The 17,054-nt window shown below is 37.0% G+C and overlaps 1 protein-coding gene across 1 annotated transcript; it reads right to left on the bottom strand.

Annotated features, from left to right (window-relative positions):
• Nucleotides 1–8,775: 8,775 nt before the first annotated feature.
• LOC142163431 (uncharacterized) lies at nucleotides 8,776–12,978 on the bottom strand. The gene is made up of 6 exons (XM_075220717.1): nucleotides 12,559–12,978; nucleotides 11,211–11,346; nucleotides 10,846–11,025; nucleotides 10,193–10,490; nucleotides 9,575–9,875; nucleotides 8,776–9,408 (listed from the first exon to the last, which is right to left on the bottom strand). The coding sequence occupies exons 1-6, from the start codon at nucleotides 12,976–12,978 to the stop codon at nucleotides 8,776–8,778; spliced, it is 1,968 nt and encodes a 655-aa protein (XP_075076818.1).
• Nucleotides 12,979–17,054: the final 4,076 nt, after the last annotated feature.

The following is a 17,054-nucleotide window of genomic DNA, read 5'->3' on the forward strand; positions in this document are numbered from 1 at the left end:
TTGGGAAAGGGGGTTCTTCTTCTTCCTTCAGCTCTAAGCTCGAAAATCCCCACAAAAGGCTCTCCTCCCTGCTTTCAATTCCAGTTAGTAGTTCCATTCCCGTATTCAAAAAAATAAAAACATCAAAAAATGAGGAAATCAAAAACAATCTTACAGTTTCATTATTAGTTCTGGATTTCAGTTGGGTTTTGGGTTTAGCAGTATTACAGAGGTGTTTAGGTTCAGCTGGGAGGGCTAGGAGTGCATTTGAAGTGTGTGTTGAATTGATCTGTGGAGTCTGCCTGTATTTCTGGTTTTCAAAGCAGTTCCTGGCATGTTCTGTGGTGTATATTGTTGAGTTTGTTGTTGTTGCTGTTTAAAGTAGCTGACTCCTTTCCTTTTCTCTATTTACATTCCAATTTCCAGGTACATTTCTTTGAACCTCACTAATGTATGCTCGTTGAAGTTGAAATGAAATGTTCGAAGGGTCTGTTATTCAACTGAAAGCAGTCTTTATTTTAACTGATATTAATAGTGTAGTTTCATGTTATATAACTGGCAGTTAGGTGTATAATTAAACTTGTTCAGTAAGGTTGATTACATGTTGAATGTTGCATAACGTTGAACTGTTGAATTGGGCATTTGAAATAGTATCGAGCATAGGCCTGGTCTAATTTGAAGGTTTGTGTGAATTCAATAGTCATCAGTAGCAATTGGATCTATGTAAATGACATGTGAATTCAGGAGCAAGTCTGGTGACATTCAGCCTAGTTACTAGTACTTTTGTCATTGGTCATGATAGTGTAGTAGAATGTCTGCTTTTGATTAAAGGTTCTGAAATCATTTGGTAAGCAAACATTAGTTATTGTTGGTAGATTGGTATTGAAACCAGTTAAAAATCATGAAACAAAGCTCGTTCATAATTGGTTTAGTTCATTGAAAGCAGCAGGTCTTGATAGGTAATTGGCAGGACAAATCGATTTAGTAATTTTGGAATTCACGGCTATCAGCTAAATAAGGGTATACATTATCGCTGTGATGACTCGTTGGTGTTATAGCAATTGTTGCAGTTGGAATCTTACTCATATTTGTTGGGCCGTTTGGATCGCATCGAAGCCATGAGGCAGGCCCAATCTTTCTTTGAATTTGGTTCTTAGTTTACTTCAGTGTAATTCAATTATAAATTAATTAGTCATTTAGAATTGGTTATTAAAATGATTAGAATTTGGGATAGCCATTTAGCAAATTCCACGGTCTTCCCTAAAATAATATTACGTTAGAATCTTTAGGCACGATTTTAATCAAAGTACCTTCTTAAACTCGGGTGCGCATTGATGCGACCCAAATCTAAATCTCGACGAAGTCGAAACGTGTTGACAACCACGGGTGCATTGATTGCGACGTGGATCGAAACGCATTTTCACGACGTTGCAATTCTTTTAAAATAAATAACAATAAAAGCGGTTTACGAATAAAAGGCACATAAGCTAGCATGTATTAAAATCAGATGAAATCAAATACAATAGTTAAGCGACCGTGCTAGAACCACGGAACCCGGGAATGCCTAACACCTTCTCCCGGATTAACAGAATTCCTTACTCGGATTTCTGGTTCGCAGACTGTAACAGAGTCATATTTTTCCTCGGTTCGGGATTCAACCGATGACTTGGGACACCATTAATATCCCAAGTGGCGACTCTGAATAATTAATAATTAAATCTCGTTCTGATTGTCCTTTAAATGGAAAAACTCTTTTACGCCCTTGCGGGTGTAGGTGTAAAAAGGAGGTGTGACATGCACTTTAACCCAAACTTATGAAATTCTTTCCAAAAATGCTAACTTCTACTATAGGCGCCGAAATGCTCCTGGGCCATCCAAAGCCTGACCCGAATATACGCCCAAAACTGAAATCATCATACGAACCTATTGGAACCTTCAAATCCTGATTCCGAGGTTGTTTACTCAAAAATTCAATCTTAGTCAATTCTTCCAACTTAAAGCTTTCGAAATGGGAATTCTCTTTCCAAATCAACTCCGAACTTCCCGAAATTCAATTCCGACCATGCGCACAAATCATAATACCTGATGTGAAGCTGCTCATGGCCTCAAACTGCTGAACGACGCTCTAGAGCTCAAAACGACTGGTCGGCTCGTTACACATTCACTACCAAAAAAGTTTCAATTGAGATCAAGTGGCACAAAACGCCTAAAAATACTATTAAACTAAACTATGATGGAGCTTTCTCTACTAACAATAATGCAGCAGGAATATGTGGGTCATTCCGTAACAACAATGGAGATTGGATCATGGGTTATCACAAAGCAATACACTCCTCCTCACCAATTCATGCAGAATTGATGGCCCTGCTAGAAGGACTCAAAATCACAAAACACTTAAATCTTACAAATATGTAAATGGAAACTGATAACACTGATGTCATTAAACTTATGCATGAGGATTGTACTAATTTTCATAACATTATTTTTTAATGCAGATGGTTAATGCACCAACTGAAGCTCCCAACCCTGAAGCATAACTTTAGGGAAGGCAACGAAGTGGCACATTTGATGGCTAAAGAAGCAATGAAGCACCCCCCCCCCCCCACCCAACACACACACACCAAATGTGTTTATCATGCTCGTTCGACTTATTTTGCTGAACAAGAAGTATTGACGAACAAGCATGAACTATGTAATAATGTTAGAAGTATCTCTACCAATATTTGTACTTACTTAGCAAGTATGGGCAATAGTAATGCCCTAAAGACTATGTCCTCCTATTGTAATATGTTTTAAGTAATATAATTATCGTACTTTTATGTTTAAAAAAAATTGAAAAGCCACTTTACACATTTTCGTACTACAGTATTTTCAAATTTAAAGTTAAATTACTTTTATTAAAAATATTATTTTTTGAGACAAACTAAAATAGAAATTGCGTCACACAAATTGGAAGTGTGTGTGTATATATATATATATATATATATTGTCTATTTTCCCATTCTTTGCTCAAGTGCAACAATTTGGTATTAGCGCCCTCCAATTTCGTATTGGTAAAGTTGTTTCCATGTGACTTATAAGTTACAAATTCGAGCTGTGGAAGCAGCCATCTACATTATACCCCTTGGTGTGGGGCCTTCCCTTGACCTTGTGTGAATGTGGAATGCTTTGTGCACCGGGCTGTCTATCCCTCCGCTATTGAGAACCTATGTGATGGATGAAATTCAGAGAATGATGAACCTGGAACTGGAAGAAAATGTTAAGAAGATAGAATAATATCAAACTGCAGAAATATGTATCTACGAGGAAGGGTACTAAATAGTCTATTCATTAGACTCTTTCAATATTTTATAGCAGAACTCGGAAGGTGAATTATTCATACGACAGAAATTTTACTACCATTTAGCAAAATCCAGCATGCTATAAACTACTTCAGCTTCAGCAAATTGCTTCAGTTTATGATGAATCATCATTCTTCACAATATATTGAGCTTAAATTAAGTGACATGGTCGGTGATACTTCATATAGCTGTCTCTAACTTGAATTTGGGATTGAGGCGTAATTATCGTTGTTATAAACTTTTTTAGACGATTCTATCTGCAGCTTGCAATCTTGGAATGCCCTGCTGTCAAAGCTCTGGAAATTGGGTGATTTTGATGTCTCCGTTTTTAAAACAACTTAATAAGCTTTTAATTTTCACAAGGAAATTATTTAGCACAAAATATTTCTGTTGTCTTCTTCGAAACGGAAAAATTCAAACGTTTGTATGGTAAGGCCAACTCATTTTTACGGGTCGGGTTAGGTGTATGGGTGAGTTTTTCACTGAAAAGAGATACATTTAAATGACTTTTTGTTAGTTCAATGACTATAAATAAATGATCTTCATAACCATTTCGTCGTCACAAACAGTACACATGGAAGAAAACGAGATTGTTGCCATTGGCAGTTCATTCAATATCCCACACGAGATTGTCGTCCAGATTCAGAAAAGGTTCCTTCAAAGTCTTTAATGCGTTTTAGCAGGGGGTGGTGTTTAACCAGAAAATAGGAATTTCGGTCAAAGCTTATTTTTAGAAGAACTTGGGTTACTGATAATCAAATATGGAATAAATAAGAAGAATTAACTTAAACGATAACTGAATAAGTAAAAGAAAGCAAAGTAAATAGTATATTTCAATAATATTTTGTGTCCTTACAAATGTTATTTCTCTCTTTTTATAGTTATTTCTAAGTAAACGTTTCTTTCCTCTCATAACAGAGTCATTATGAGCAATTAATGATATTTAATGTAACGTTATAATTGGCAATCGTGACTGTTTCGTAAAGATTCTATAACGTTTTCCATCATTGAAGATCATTAATTACGAATAATACGTATTTATATTTTTTGCTATCTAGGTTCATTCCTCCGATGTCTCTTCGAATTACCAAGAGGTTCGAGTAACCGTTCCTTCCTGTTTTCTTGAATTTTTGCCCGTGCCTATTAAGGCTCGTATCTCTTCAACTATTCTTTGCCAGTTGTCATTCTTTTATTGATCCACGTGTCTTAACATATCAGCACATAATTAATTCCAAATGTTAACTTGATTTTTCCCAATACAGATAGTCCCCCCCCCACTTGCCATTTATTCATCAATTGAATATTTGGGAAGTGAATCTCATTAAAGCGGGAATTTTTGCCACCATTCTTCATATCATTATAACTTCTCCAAAACTGAAGCTTCGCATGTCACTTCCATTTAATGTATGTGGCACGTGGTGACTTTTGATTGGTTCTGCAACCCTTCAGCGCCTTTTGAGGCTTTTTCTCGACTTACATCAATCACGAAGTGACAGTTTTTATTATGACGTCCCCATCATTACCTTTTTTGTTTGACGGTTGCTTTTGAATATAAATATAACATTTGTCTTTTCTTTCTCATAAAAGTTTCCCATCTTTGAATATTCATTCTTGTTTTCTTCCTCGTATATCCATGTCTTCTTCGAACCCTAATCCCCGAAGAGTTCCTATTGTTGATGAACTTACCCTGCTCCTGTTAGAAGCAGAAGAGGGGGAAGATTACGTAGTTTAGGATCATCATCTATTCGAGGTGCTTCTTTGCCTAGTTCTACCCCTTCTTCTTCTTCTAGAACTAGGGGTTCTCTTCCACATAGATCTTCAGCAAGAAGTAGAGACTCTAATGAACGAGTTCGTGAACTAGAGACTCTAATGAACCAGTTCATGAACTTATAGTAGATGAAATTATCCCCTCTGAACTTTCTTTTTATACTGACAGAGAGTCAATTAAGAATCAGGTTTCTTCTATGTCTTCTCTTGATCGTGCTGATGTTTACCCTTCTCAGATTACTGAGGGTTTAATCTCTGTTGTTCATAGAGATTGCCATTGGAAATCTGACTTCCCAATCATAATTCCTAGTGCAAATCAAAGGATCACATCCTACATGGCTGGATTTTCTTTCGTGTATACATATCCTTTTACACTGAATTTTAGACCCCCCGTTGATCTTGTTATCATCGAGTTCTATCATTTTGTCAATGTTTGTTTAGGACAAATTGGCCCCATTGTACGGAGGGTTGTTGCTTGTCTAAGGTACTTGGTGAACTTGGTTCAATTGCCTTTTACCTTTTTCCATCTGATCCACCTCTACTCCCCTAAGTTGTTCTGACATAGGATCTTTACTTTGGTAGCGAGGAGTAAGGGGGTTTTAGTTAGCCCTGAGGATGACAAGGACCGTGGCTGGTATGCCAGATTTGTCGCTGCTCCTGCCGCAGAGTTAGTAGGTGAAGAAAATGTATCATTCCCTGAAAAGTGGAATTTTCCATGTAAGTTTTCTTTACAACTTTCTTTCTTTTCTTTTTCCCTCCCCTTTTTTTAGAAAGGATTTGTTCTCCCCGTGACTATTTCGCTTCTCTTTTTTCAGCAACCATGGGAACTTTTGAAGAGATTCCCAATTTTCGTGGTTGAGTAGAAAAATTGTTGACCATTGCTCCGATGGAGGTTATATCTTGGAAATACCTTTCGAACAGGTTTGGTTGGAAGGTTAAAACTCATGGTAAAAACCTTACGTTTTTCCTTTCTATTTTTGTCCACATTTCCTTTAGAAGGAATATAATTGACCCTTATTTTTATCAGGGTTTCCTATTCGTGGTGTAAGTGAGGAGTCAATCGTAGCTTCCAGGGTTTCTTTGGCAAGAACTCATGAGATAATCTTGAGTTCTTCATCGAAAAAGAAAGCCGACTCGTCCCAGGATTCTGAGGAAGAAGAAGAACAGGATGGAAGTTCTTTGGTTAAAAGGCCGCGAACTAGAAGTCACATCATTTTCAGATGACGAAGCTACTCCTCCCCGTTCTATTCCTATGACCGAGCCTGTTGAAGCCACCTTAGTGAGTTCTGACGATGATACTCCTACGGCAGCTCGTGACTCTGATGAACAGCTTTTTCATGTGGGTTTGATAGTGAAAGTTTTGATTTGGTATCTGATAAAGTACCTCTTGCCTCTTTCCCCGTGTCTATCCCAGTGGAATGCTCTTTACCTATTTCTATTGTTGTTGTTTCTGCCCCGCTTCAAGCTATTATGACTTCTTCTACAGTCCCCACTACTACTGTTTCTCGCACTGAGGTTGGTTCTTCAAGTGGAAGTAGAGTGATGAAGCAGATTACCATTGAAGTCATTGCCGATGGTAGTCTTTTGAAAAAATCAAGTCGAGCTAACGTATGGTTGAAACCCTTGATTGGTCCGGTTGAAAAGTCCAAACTAGAAAGTCATAGTTCTTTGACTTGGATGAATGATATCGTACAGTCATCACTAAAGGTATTAATTTCTTTTCATGCTTTATTCCGTTCTACTTTTACTAATATTCTTACCCTTTTTTTAGATCAATCTCATCGGTACGGAGATGATGAAAAAGGTTTTCCATACAGAGCAGTTGATGCATGATTACCAAATTGAGGCAGACAATTGGAAAGAACAATATAAAAGTCTTTAGCTTTAGATGGAAGTTTTAGAAGAAAGCAAATGTACCTTAGAGCAGTAGTTGAAGGTCATGGCTTCGGAGTTAGCAGTTGAAAAAGCTTCTTCCAACCAGGCAGGCAAGGACAAAAATCTCCTCGAGTCATTATTTGTCTAACAACTCTCCAAAGCCACCGAGGAGATCAGGGGTTTGAAGGCCTTGTTAAACGAGAAAGAGGTTTATGCAGGTGAACTTTTTTAAACACTCACCCAAACCCAAGAAGATCTCCGTGTGTCTTCTGATAAGGTCAAATTTTTAGAGAGTTCACTTGCCCTTTTACAATCTTCTTACGATGCTGTTTTGGCTGAGAGGGAGGAGCTCAAGAGTGAAATTGACCATTGGGAAAGAGACTACGAGGCTATTGAGGACAAAGCTGTTGTCGAAGTAAGTTGGTCTATATTGAACACACGCCATGATACCCTTATGAAGGTTAGCCAAGAAGGCTTTAACTTGGATGCTGAGTTAGCAAAGATTAAAGAGATCATTGAAAAAACTCAGCAAAGCCAAAGTTTCTCTTCTCCCATGGCTGATACTCCTGAGCACGTTGAAGTTGACTCTAGTGTGGTGGATGTCTCCAGCTCCTTCAGATCAAGTCGAGCCTTCTGTTGCTGATGATCCCGTTTTGAACCCTTCTCCTGCTCCACAGTGAAAGTTCATGAAGTTTGACTCTTTTCTTTTTTTTTTGTTGGAATATGTGGTGGTTTTACCCCTGGTCCCATTTTGGGGGTTATGTTTTTGGTGATGGCAAGTCCCCGAGTCTTTTCAGGGCTTTTTGTAAAAAGGGAATTAGTTTATAACTAAGTACATACTTAGTTTTAACTTAATTCTTTCAAGTTTCTGTTATACTCTTTTAATAATTTGCCTTGTTTTTTATAAATCCAAGGTCTTGCTTTTTAATTCGTGGGTTTTTGTCTTACCCTTTTGACTTTTTGCATTTTAAGCAATGCTTTATTAACTTCATGGATCTTTGAATCAAACATGAATTTATAAAAGAGGGCTCTTTTATATACGACACTTAATGAAGAAGACATCTCAACTTCATAATGGTGTAAACATACGAAAGAAGAAATTGGAACACACATGTTTCTTGAAATAACTTTGATAAAGTTTTCATTCGAACTTTGTCAAGTTTAAATAACATCTTACATGTATTTAAATATCTTTTATTACTCTTCCGTAACTGTTTTCTTTACAACAGATTTGCAAAAAAAGAAATAAAATCCAAGGATTTTTTTATGACCCATAGCTAAATACTGCCTTTAACCTAAACATCGTAAAATTTTGAAATCTATATCCACGAGTGTATTCTTCACAGGTTTTTTTATCAGGCTTGTGTTATTCGCTCGTGAATTTTCTCTGAACTTGATATTTGATGAGTAGACTTTTAGGCTTGACTTGAAATTTAATTGTTTACAGTCTTCTTTGCCTTCCTTATACATATATCGTATGTATATTATAGTCTCCCAAGTGTTTGAGCTTTGAAGTATGAAATCTCGAGCACTTGATTATTCCTTCCATGTTGTCCTTTTCCTGAAAAGGAAAAACATACGGGACTCGGAGGTACGATTTTAGATGAAGACTGCTTAACCCATTTAAATTTCCATCAGAATAGTTGTAACCCTAGAACGAGAATTATGTTCTTTCCACGTGATTTTCTGGTCGTAATTCATCATTTAGTGCGGGCTAGCTTTCTACCTATCATCTAAAATCAATAGTAAAATTTTAATAATTCAAAAATAAAAATCGTTAGTGAGGATACCTGCCCGTGGGTATTTCCTTTCCTTAGAAGTAGTATCTCTTTAGATGAACAGCATTCCAATTTGAAGGTAGAATCTTGTCATCCAATGTTTCAAGCTCGTATGCTCCTTTTCCTACGATATCATAAATCTTATAAGGCCCTTCCCAAGTTTGACTTAACTTTCCTGCATTGGCTGCCCTCGTGGATTGGAAAACTTTCTTGAGTACGTAGTCCCCAATCTTGATGTATCTGAGATGAGCTTTCTGATTGTAATACCGCTTCATAACTTGTTTTTGTGCTGTCATCCTTATTAATGCAGTTTCCCTCCTTTCTTCAAGTAAATCCAGGTTTATCTGCATCTCTTCTTCGTTCGATTCTTCAGAAGCTTGAGCATATCTCGTGCTTGGTTCCCCTATCTCGACTGGAATTAAGGCTTCAGCCTCGTATACAAGTGAAAATGGTATTTCCCCCGTACTTGTTTTCGTTGTTGTTCGATAAGCCCACAAGACTCCAGGTAGTACCTCTGGCCAATTGCCTTTAGATTCTTCCATTCTTTTCTTCAAGTTGTTGATAATGACTTTATTTATTGATTCAACTTGTTCATTACCCACCGGATGGTAAGGCCTTGAGGTAATCCTTTTAATTTGCCAACTTTGGAAAAATAGTGACTTGTGCACCTATAAATTGCGGGCCGTTATCACATACAATTTCCATTGGTACCCCGAATCGGCATATAATGTTCCGCCAGATGAAGTCTCTGACCTCTTTTTCTCGTACCTGTTTGAAAGCTCCCACTTCTACCCACTTAGTAAAATAGTCAGTGAGCACTAATAAAAATATTACCTTGCCTTTGGCTTGCAGTAGTGGACCTACAATATCCATCCCTCGCTTCATAAAAGGCCATGGTGCAACGACTATATGTAATAACTCAGCTGGTCGATGCATGTTGTTACCATATCTTTGGCACTTGTCACATTTTGCCAAAAAGAATTCCGCGTCTTCTTCCATTTTTGGCCAATAATAGCTAGCTCTAATCATGGTTTTTACCAAAGATCTTCCTCCAGCATGATTTCCACAATGTCCCTCGTGTATTTCTCTCATCACGTACTCTGTTTGAGAAGGCCCGAGGCATCTTGCTAGAGGACTACCGAACATTTTTCGATAAAGATTACCTTGATTTAAACAATAGCGAGTAGCTTTTTTGCGAAGTGCTTGAGCCTTTTCTTATCTTCAGGTAAAATTCCATACTGCAAAAAATTGACAACCTCGTTCCTCCAATCCCAAGTTAGATTATTGTAATTTACCTTGTTTTTCTCTTGATCAAGTACTGAATGAAACAAATGAATCACGGAAGCATTTTCTTCATTTGTTACTTCTGCAGCAGATGCAAGATTAGCTAGAGCATCTGCCTCGGCATTTTCTTCCCTTGGTATTTGCATGAGTTTCCAAGTTTGAAATTACCTGACCAAATCCCGTGCCTTTTCCAGGTATTGCTGCATTCTCACCTCTCTGGCTGTATACGTCCGCTGCATCTGGTTAACAACGAGCTGCGAATCGCTTTTGATTACTACCTGCTCTATTTCGAGCTCCCGTGCCAACTCTAAACCTGCAATCACAGCTTCATATTCTACCTCATTATTAGTGATTGGATGGCACTTTATTTCTTGTCTTATGGTTTCACCCGTAGGTGGTACCATGACAATGACCAGACCTGCTCCTTTGACATTTGATGAACCGTCAGTAAATAAGGTCCAAGTACCTGGATTATATCCGTTAAATATCTGCAGCTCTTTTTCTGCTTCTAACTATATCCTTTTGCTAAAATCTGCCATGAAATTTGCTAAAACATGTGACTTTATTGCAGTTCTAGGTTGATATGTAATGTCATATTCACTTAGTTCTATAGCACACTTTCTAATCTACCCGATAACTCTTGTTTATGCAATATATTACGTAAGGGGTAGGCGATTACCATGGAAATAGGATGACATTGGAAATAAGGTCTTAATTTCCTAGATGCTATAATCAAAGCTATGCATGTTACTCTAAGTGAGGATATCGAGTCTCAGCATTGAGCAAGGATTTGCTAACATAATAAATTGATGATTGTTTACCTTGGTCTTCTCGAACTAATACAGCACTTACCGCTACTTCTGAAACTGCAAGGTAGACAAGCAATTTCTCCCCATCTTTTGGTTTGGCTAGTAGTGGTGGATTTGACAGGTATGCTTTTAAATTTTTAAGCGCTTGTTTACATTCTTCAAACCATTCAAATTGGTTTTGCTTCTTTAAAGCTGAAAAAGAATTTGAAGCATTTTTCTGATGACTTAGAAATAAACCTGCCCAAGGCTGCTATTCTCCCTGTCAGCCTTTGTACTTAGTTTTTGCTTGTGAGTATGTCCGAAATTTCTTCAATAGCTTTAATCTGCGCAGGTTTACTTCAATGCGATGGTTAAAATGAGAAATCCCAAGAACTTACCTAAGGAGACGCCAAAAGCACATTTCTCTGGATTTAATTTCATGTTAAATTTGCGAAGAATATGAAATGTATTAGTCAAATGTTGAATATGGTCCCCTGTTTGTTGTGATTTGACCAACATATCATCTATATACACCTACATGGTTTTGTCTAAGCGTTCTTAGAACATTTTGGTCACTAGCCTTTGGTATGTGGCCCCAGCATTCTTTAAACTGAAAGGCATGACTTTGTAACAGTAAATCCCCCTGTCTGTGATGAAGGAAGTCTTTTCTTCATCTATAAGATCCATTTTAATCTTATTATATCCTGAATAGGTATCTAAAAAACTTAACAATTCATGCCCTGCAGTAGTATCAATTAGTTAATCTATGTGCGGTAATGGAAAAGAATCTTTAGGGAAAGCTTTATTCAGATCAGTATAATCTACACAAACTCGCCACTTACCATTCTTTTTAGGTACTCCAACAGTATTAGCCAACCAATCTGGATACTTTACCTCATGGATAGACCCAATTTTTAAAAGTTTTTTCACCTCATCTTGAATCACCTGGTTCTTGAAGGAGCCATGCTTCCTTTTCTTTTGTTTGACAGGTGGGTACGATGGATCTTCATTTAATTTGTGGGTCATTACCTCTGGTGGTATACCTGTCATATCTTAATGAGACCAAGCAAAACAATCTGCATTAGCCTTTAAAAATTCAATCAACTTACGTTTCATTTCTGGGATGAGGTTGGTTCCAATGTAGACTTTTCTGTCTGGCAAATGTACAAATAGCACCACAGCCTCCAGTTCCTCGATCGTCGTTTTGATATTTTCATTTTCCTATGGTTCTTGAATAGTATCAGGCCTCGAATCTACATCTGTTTGCCCATCTTCAATTAAGGTTAGTGTTGATGCGTCCTCAACTACATTCTGTAATTGCTATTTTTCTTCACTTTTTGCGTTTGAATCTGCCACGGAATTAATGTTTCGTGAAGCTTGTTGGTCACCACGGATTTTCCGTATCCCCCATTGTGATGGGAATTTGATAACTTGATGCAAAGTAGATGGAACATCGTCCATTTCGTGAAACCATGGTCTGCCAAGAATCATATTGTAGGCCATATCCATTTCTACCACCTAAAATTTTGTATCTTTGACCACTCCTTCTGCGAATGTGGTGAGTATTATCTCCCCTTTTGTTACGACGCTCGAGTTGTTAAAACCAGACAAGGTGTGTGCCTTGGATGTCAGCTTATCATCAACTTGCATCTCGTTTACCACTCTTAACAGAATGATATTCACGGAACTACTTGGATCAATCAAAACTCGTTTTACATTAGTGTCATGTACAAGTAAAGATATTACCAATGCATCATTATGCGGGATTAGCACGCCATCTACATCTGCATCATCAAATGTAATGTTATCTTCTTCCAAAACTTGTCGAACTCGCTTCCCGTGTATAACTGTTATTTTTGACACTTTCTTAGTTGTCGTATATGTTACGCCATTGATTCCTTCTCCTCCACTTATGACATTAACCGTCCTTTTTAGTGAAGAAGGTTTTGGGGGCTCCTGCATATTCTTCATATATGCTTGCTTTCCCTTTTCACTAAACAATTCGGGTAAATATCCTTGTTTTAATAAATATTCAACTTCACCTTGCAACAATCTACAATCCGTCTTTTTGTGACCGTGATCGTTGTGAAACTCGCACCAAAAATTTGGATTTCGTCTGTTCGGGTTTGATCTTATTTCCTTTGGCCACTGTACCTTGTCTCCCATGCTCCTTAAAACAACCACCAATTAGGATGTGCTAACATTAAAACTATAATCGCCGATCTTTGCCTTCGAGCTTCTACCATCATCTCGTGTCTCTCGCGTGTTTCGTTCTTTTCCGAACCTTGATGATGAACCTGGCTATCTATCTCTTGATCTATGATCGTACCTCGGGTTTTCTTATTTTGAACGTGAGTCCCTTCCTGTTGGTCCCATGTAAGGCTCGTACCTATTTTTACCGGACCTTTTTTTAGTTTAAGCTCGTCTCGAACTTACCATTTTATCTTTTCGAGATTGAGTGATGGTATCCTCTTATATTCGTAGCTTCGTGTTGTATCTGTTATAAACGTCATTCTAAGTTGTTGCTGGAAATTCTTGTAGACTTTTCTTGAGTCTCCTCGTGGCTTCTGAACTTTTTTCATTTAGATTACTGGCAAACGCCATAGTCGCCCAATTATCAGGTACACGTGGCAACATCATAGTTGTCAATTCGATATTGATGGTTTAAATTTATTTTCTAAATTAAAAGTATTAAGGAAAATAGTACAATTAGAAGATAACAGTTTAATTGATACATTTAATCAAATAAGATTTAGTTCTTTTTTAAATGCCTAAATTTCTTATGGAATAATGTTAATAACTCATGTTACCGTTACTTCAACGAAAAGAAGTTTTCAAAATTAAAATTGATAAAATCTTACTTAAGAACAACAATGTCACAAGAAAGGTTAAGTGGATTAGCTATATTATTAGTTGAGAAATACTTATTAGGAGTTATTGATTATAAAAAATTATTAATAACTTTGTATCTAAGAAAAGCTATAAAAAATAGACTTCAAATAAATAATAATAAAAAATTTAAAAAGTTAAGGCCCCTCATAAAGTTTGGCTTTAGGCCACAAAATTCGTCAGGCCGCCCCTGCGTTTTAGGGTAAAAATAGCACGGTATAGTCAGTTTTCGGACTGGTCATTCAAAAATAGCCAGTGTTTACCAAGTCAATGAAAAATAGCCACTATTTTGCTGCAACAGAGACCGATCTAGCATAATATACTGGAGTTCGGTGCACTTGTGTATGAACTCCAGCATATTATGCTGGACCGGTATACTTACTGGAACTCCAGTATATTATGCTGGAGTTCCAGCATACTTATTCTGGAACTCCAGTATAATATGCTGGAGTTCAAGTATACTTATGTTGGAACTCCAGCATAATATACTGGCGTATTTTCCGGGTTTTGAACAGTGTTTTCGCTCAGATTTATCTTTACATGAAAAGTGGCTAAATTTCGATTACTTTTAAAATTGGGCTATTTTTGAACGACCAGTTGTAAATCTGGCTATTTTTTAATTTCTGCCCTTTTCCAAATTTTTTTACTTCCTTAATCAGAACCCTTATCCCTTGAAGCACATCAAGGAAGTTGTGTGGCTCAATTCCTTATAAATTACCCTGCTTTCACTTCCAAATATGTCAGATATAATTTATCCTCTAGAGAAGAACATCAACAGTTAGCTTGTCCCGTCTAGTATTTGAATCATCCTGTGTTTCCGTGAAGATAACTATATGTAATCTATGTATTGGGAAAAATTAAGTTCATGTATAGAATTAATTATGAGGTGACATGTCATGACACGTGGTATGGTAAAGGAATGACAGTTGGCGAAGAATAGTTGAAGAGGCACGAGCTTTGGCAGGCACGAGCAGAGATCCAAGAACACAAGAAAGGATAGGTGCTCGAACCTCTTGGTATTCTAAAGATGCATCAGAAGAATGAACCTAAATAGCAAAAGGGGGTATAGATACGTATTATTGGTGATTAATAGGCATTAATTACGGAAAATGTTATGGAATTTGTATGGAATCAGTTATGATTACCAATTATAACATTACATTAAATGTCATTAATTGTCCATAATGACTCCATTATGAAAAGAGAAAAATGTATTACTTAGAAATAGCTATAAAAGTTGAAGATTGAACATTAGTAAGGACACGAAATACTATTGGAATATACTGATTTACTTTTCTTTCTATTTAGTTATTATTTACGTCAATTATTCCTATTTCTTATTTACGTCAATTATTCCTATTTCTACTTGATTATCATTAACCCGAGTTATAAAAATAAGTTTTGACCGAAATCCCTATTTTTGGTTAAACAAATTGGTTCCGTTTGTGTAGATTATACTGACCTAAACAAAGCTTGTCCTAAAGATTCTTTTTCATTACCGCGTATAGATCAACTAATTGATGCTACTGCAGGACATGAATTGTTAAGTTTTTTAGATGCATATTCAGGATATAATCAAATCAAAATGGATCCCCTAGATGAGGAAAAACTTCATTTATAACAGACAGGGGGACTTACTGTTACAAAGTAATGCTATTTGGCATCAAAAACGCTGGAGCCACATATCAAAGGTTGGTGACCAAAATGTTTCAAGAGCATTTAGGAAAAACCATGGAAGTCTACTTAGATGATAAGTCAAGTCACAACAAGCAAGGGATCATATTCAACACCTGTCTGATACATTTCAGATTCTCCGTAAATTTAACATGAGGCTAAATCCCGAGAAATGTGCATTTGGCATTTCATCAAGTAAGTTTTTGGCATTTCTTGTTTCTAACCGTGGCATTGAAGTAAATCCCGCGCAGATTAAAGCTATTAAGGAAATTCCTGATATACTTACAAGTAAAAAATAGGTACAGAGACTGATAGGAAGAATATCAGCGTTGGGAAGATTTATTTCCAAATCATCAGAAAAGTGCTTTAGATTTTTTTCAGCTCTAAAAAATTAGGATCAGTTCGAATGGTCAGAACAATGTCAGCAAGCGCTCAAAAATTTGAAAGTATACTTGTCAAATCCACCGTTGCTTGCGTAACCAAAAGATGGGAAGAAATTACTTATCTACCTTGCTGTTTCAGAAGTAGCGGCGAGTGCCATTTAGTTCGTGAAGACTAAGGTAAATAGTCTCCAATTTACTATGTTAACAAGACATTATTAGATGTTGAGAGTCGGTATCCTCATCTAGAAAAACTTGCACTTGCATTAATTATGGCATCTAGGAAATTAAGACCTTATTTTCAATGCCACCATATCTCTGGAGTAACTGCCTATCCCCTACGTAATATATCACATAAACACGAGTTATTAGGTAGGTTAGCCAAGTGGGCCATAGAACTGAGTGAATATGACATTACATATCAACCTAGAATTGCAATAAAGTCATAGGTATTGGCAGATTTTGTGGTCGATTTTAGCCAAGGGATGCAACTAGAAGCAGAAAAAGAACTACAAGTATTCAACGCGTCTAATCCGGGAACTTGGATTTTATTCACTGATGGTTCATCAAATGTAAAAGGGGCAGGTCTAGAAATTATTTTGGTACCACCTACGGGTGAAAAAATACGACAAGCCATAAAATGTCACCTTGTTACTAACAATGAGGCAGAGTATGAAGCTATGATTGCAGGTTTAGAACTGGAACGCGAGCTTGGCATAGAACAGGTTGTAATCAAAAGTCATTCGCAACTCGTAGTTAACCAAATACTGGGGATTTATACAACAGAGAGGCAAGAATGCAACAATACCTGGAAAAGGCACATGATCTAGTTAGGCAATTCCAAACCTGGAAAGTTGTGCAGATACTAAGAGAAGAAAATGTCGAGGCAGACGCCCTAGCTAATCTTGCATCTGCAGCAGAAGTGACAAAAGATGAAAATGCTTCTGTAATTCATTTATTTCATTCAGTACTTGATCAAGACAAAAACAAGGTAAATTTCAATAATTTAACTTGGGATTGGAGGAACAAGATTGTCACTTTTTTGCAGTATGGAATTGTCCCTGAAAATAAGAAAAAGGCTTAAGCACTTCGCAAAAAAGTCGTTCAGTACTGTTTAAAGCAAGACAATATTTATCGTAAAATATTCGGTGGTCCCCTAGGAAGATGCCTCGGACCTTCTCAAATAAAGTATGTGATGAGAGAAATACACGAGGGACATTGTGGAAATCACGCAGGAGGAAGATCCTTAGTGAAAACCATGATTAGAGTCGGCTATTATTGGCCCAAAATGGAAGAAGA

Source organism: Nicotiana tabacum, chromosome 8 (genome assembly GCF_000715075.1).
Source record: "Nicotiana tabacum cultivar K326 chromosome 8, ASM71507v2, whole genome shotgun sequence".
NCBI lineage: Eukaryota > Viridiplantae > Streptophyta > Magnoliopsida > Solanales > Solanaceae > Nicotiana > Nicotiana tabacum.

What these genes read in the sequence shown, in the direction of transcription:
- LOC142163431 (XM_075220717.1), bottom strand. Translation starts at nt 12,978, where the DNA reads ATGGGAGACAAGGTACAGTGGCCAAAGGAAATAAGATCAAACCCGAAC. An exon ending in TGCTTTTGGCGTCTCCTTAG is followed by an intron (nt 11,026 to 11,210) that starts GTAAGTTCTTGG and finishes ATTCTTTTTCAG; the next exon opens with CTTTAAAGAAGCAAAACCAA. An exon ending in ATTAGTTCGAGAAGACCAAG is followed by an intron (nt 10,491 to 10,845) that starts GTAAACAATCAT and finishes GATATAATCCAG; the next exon opens with GTACTTGGACCTTATTTACT.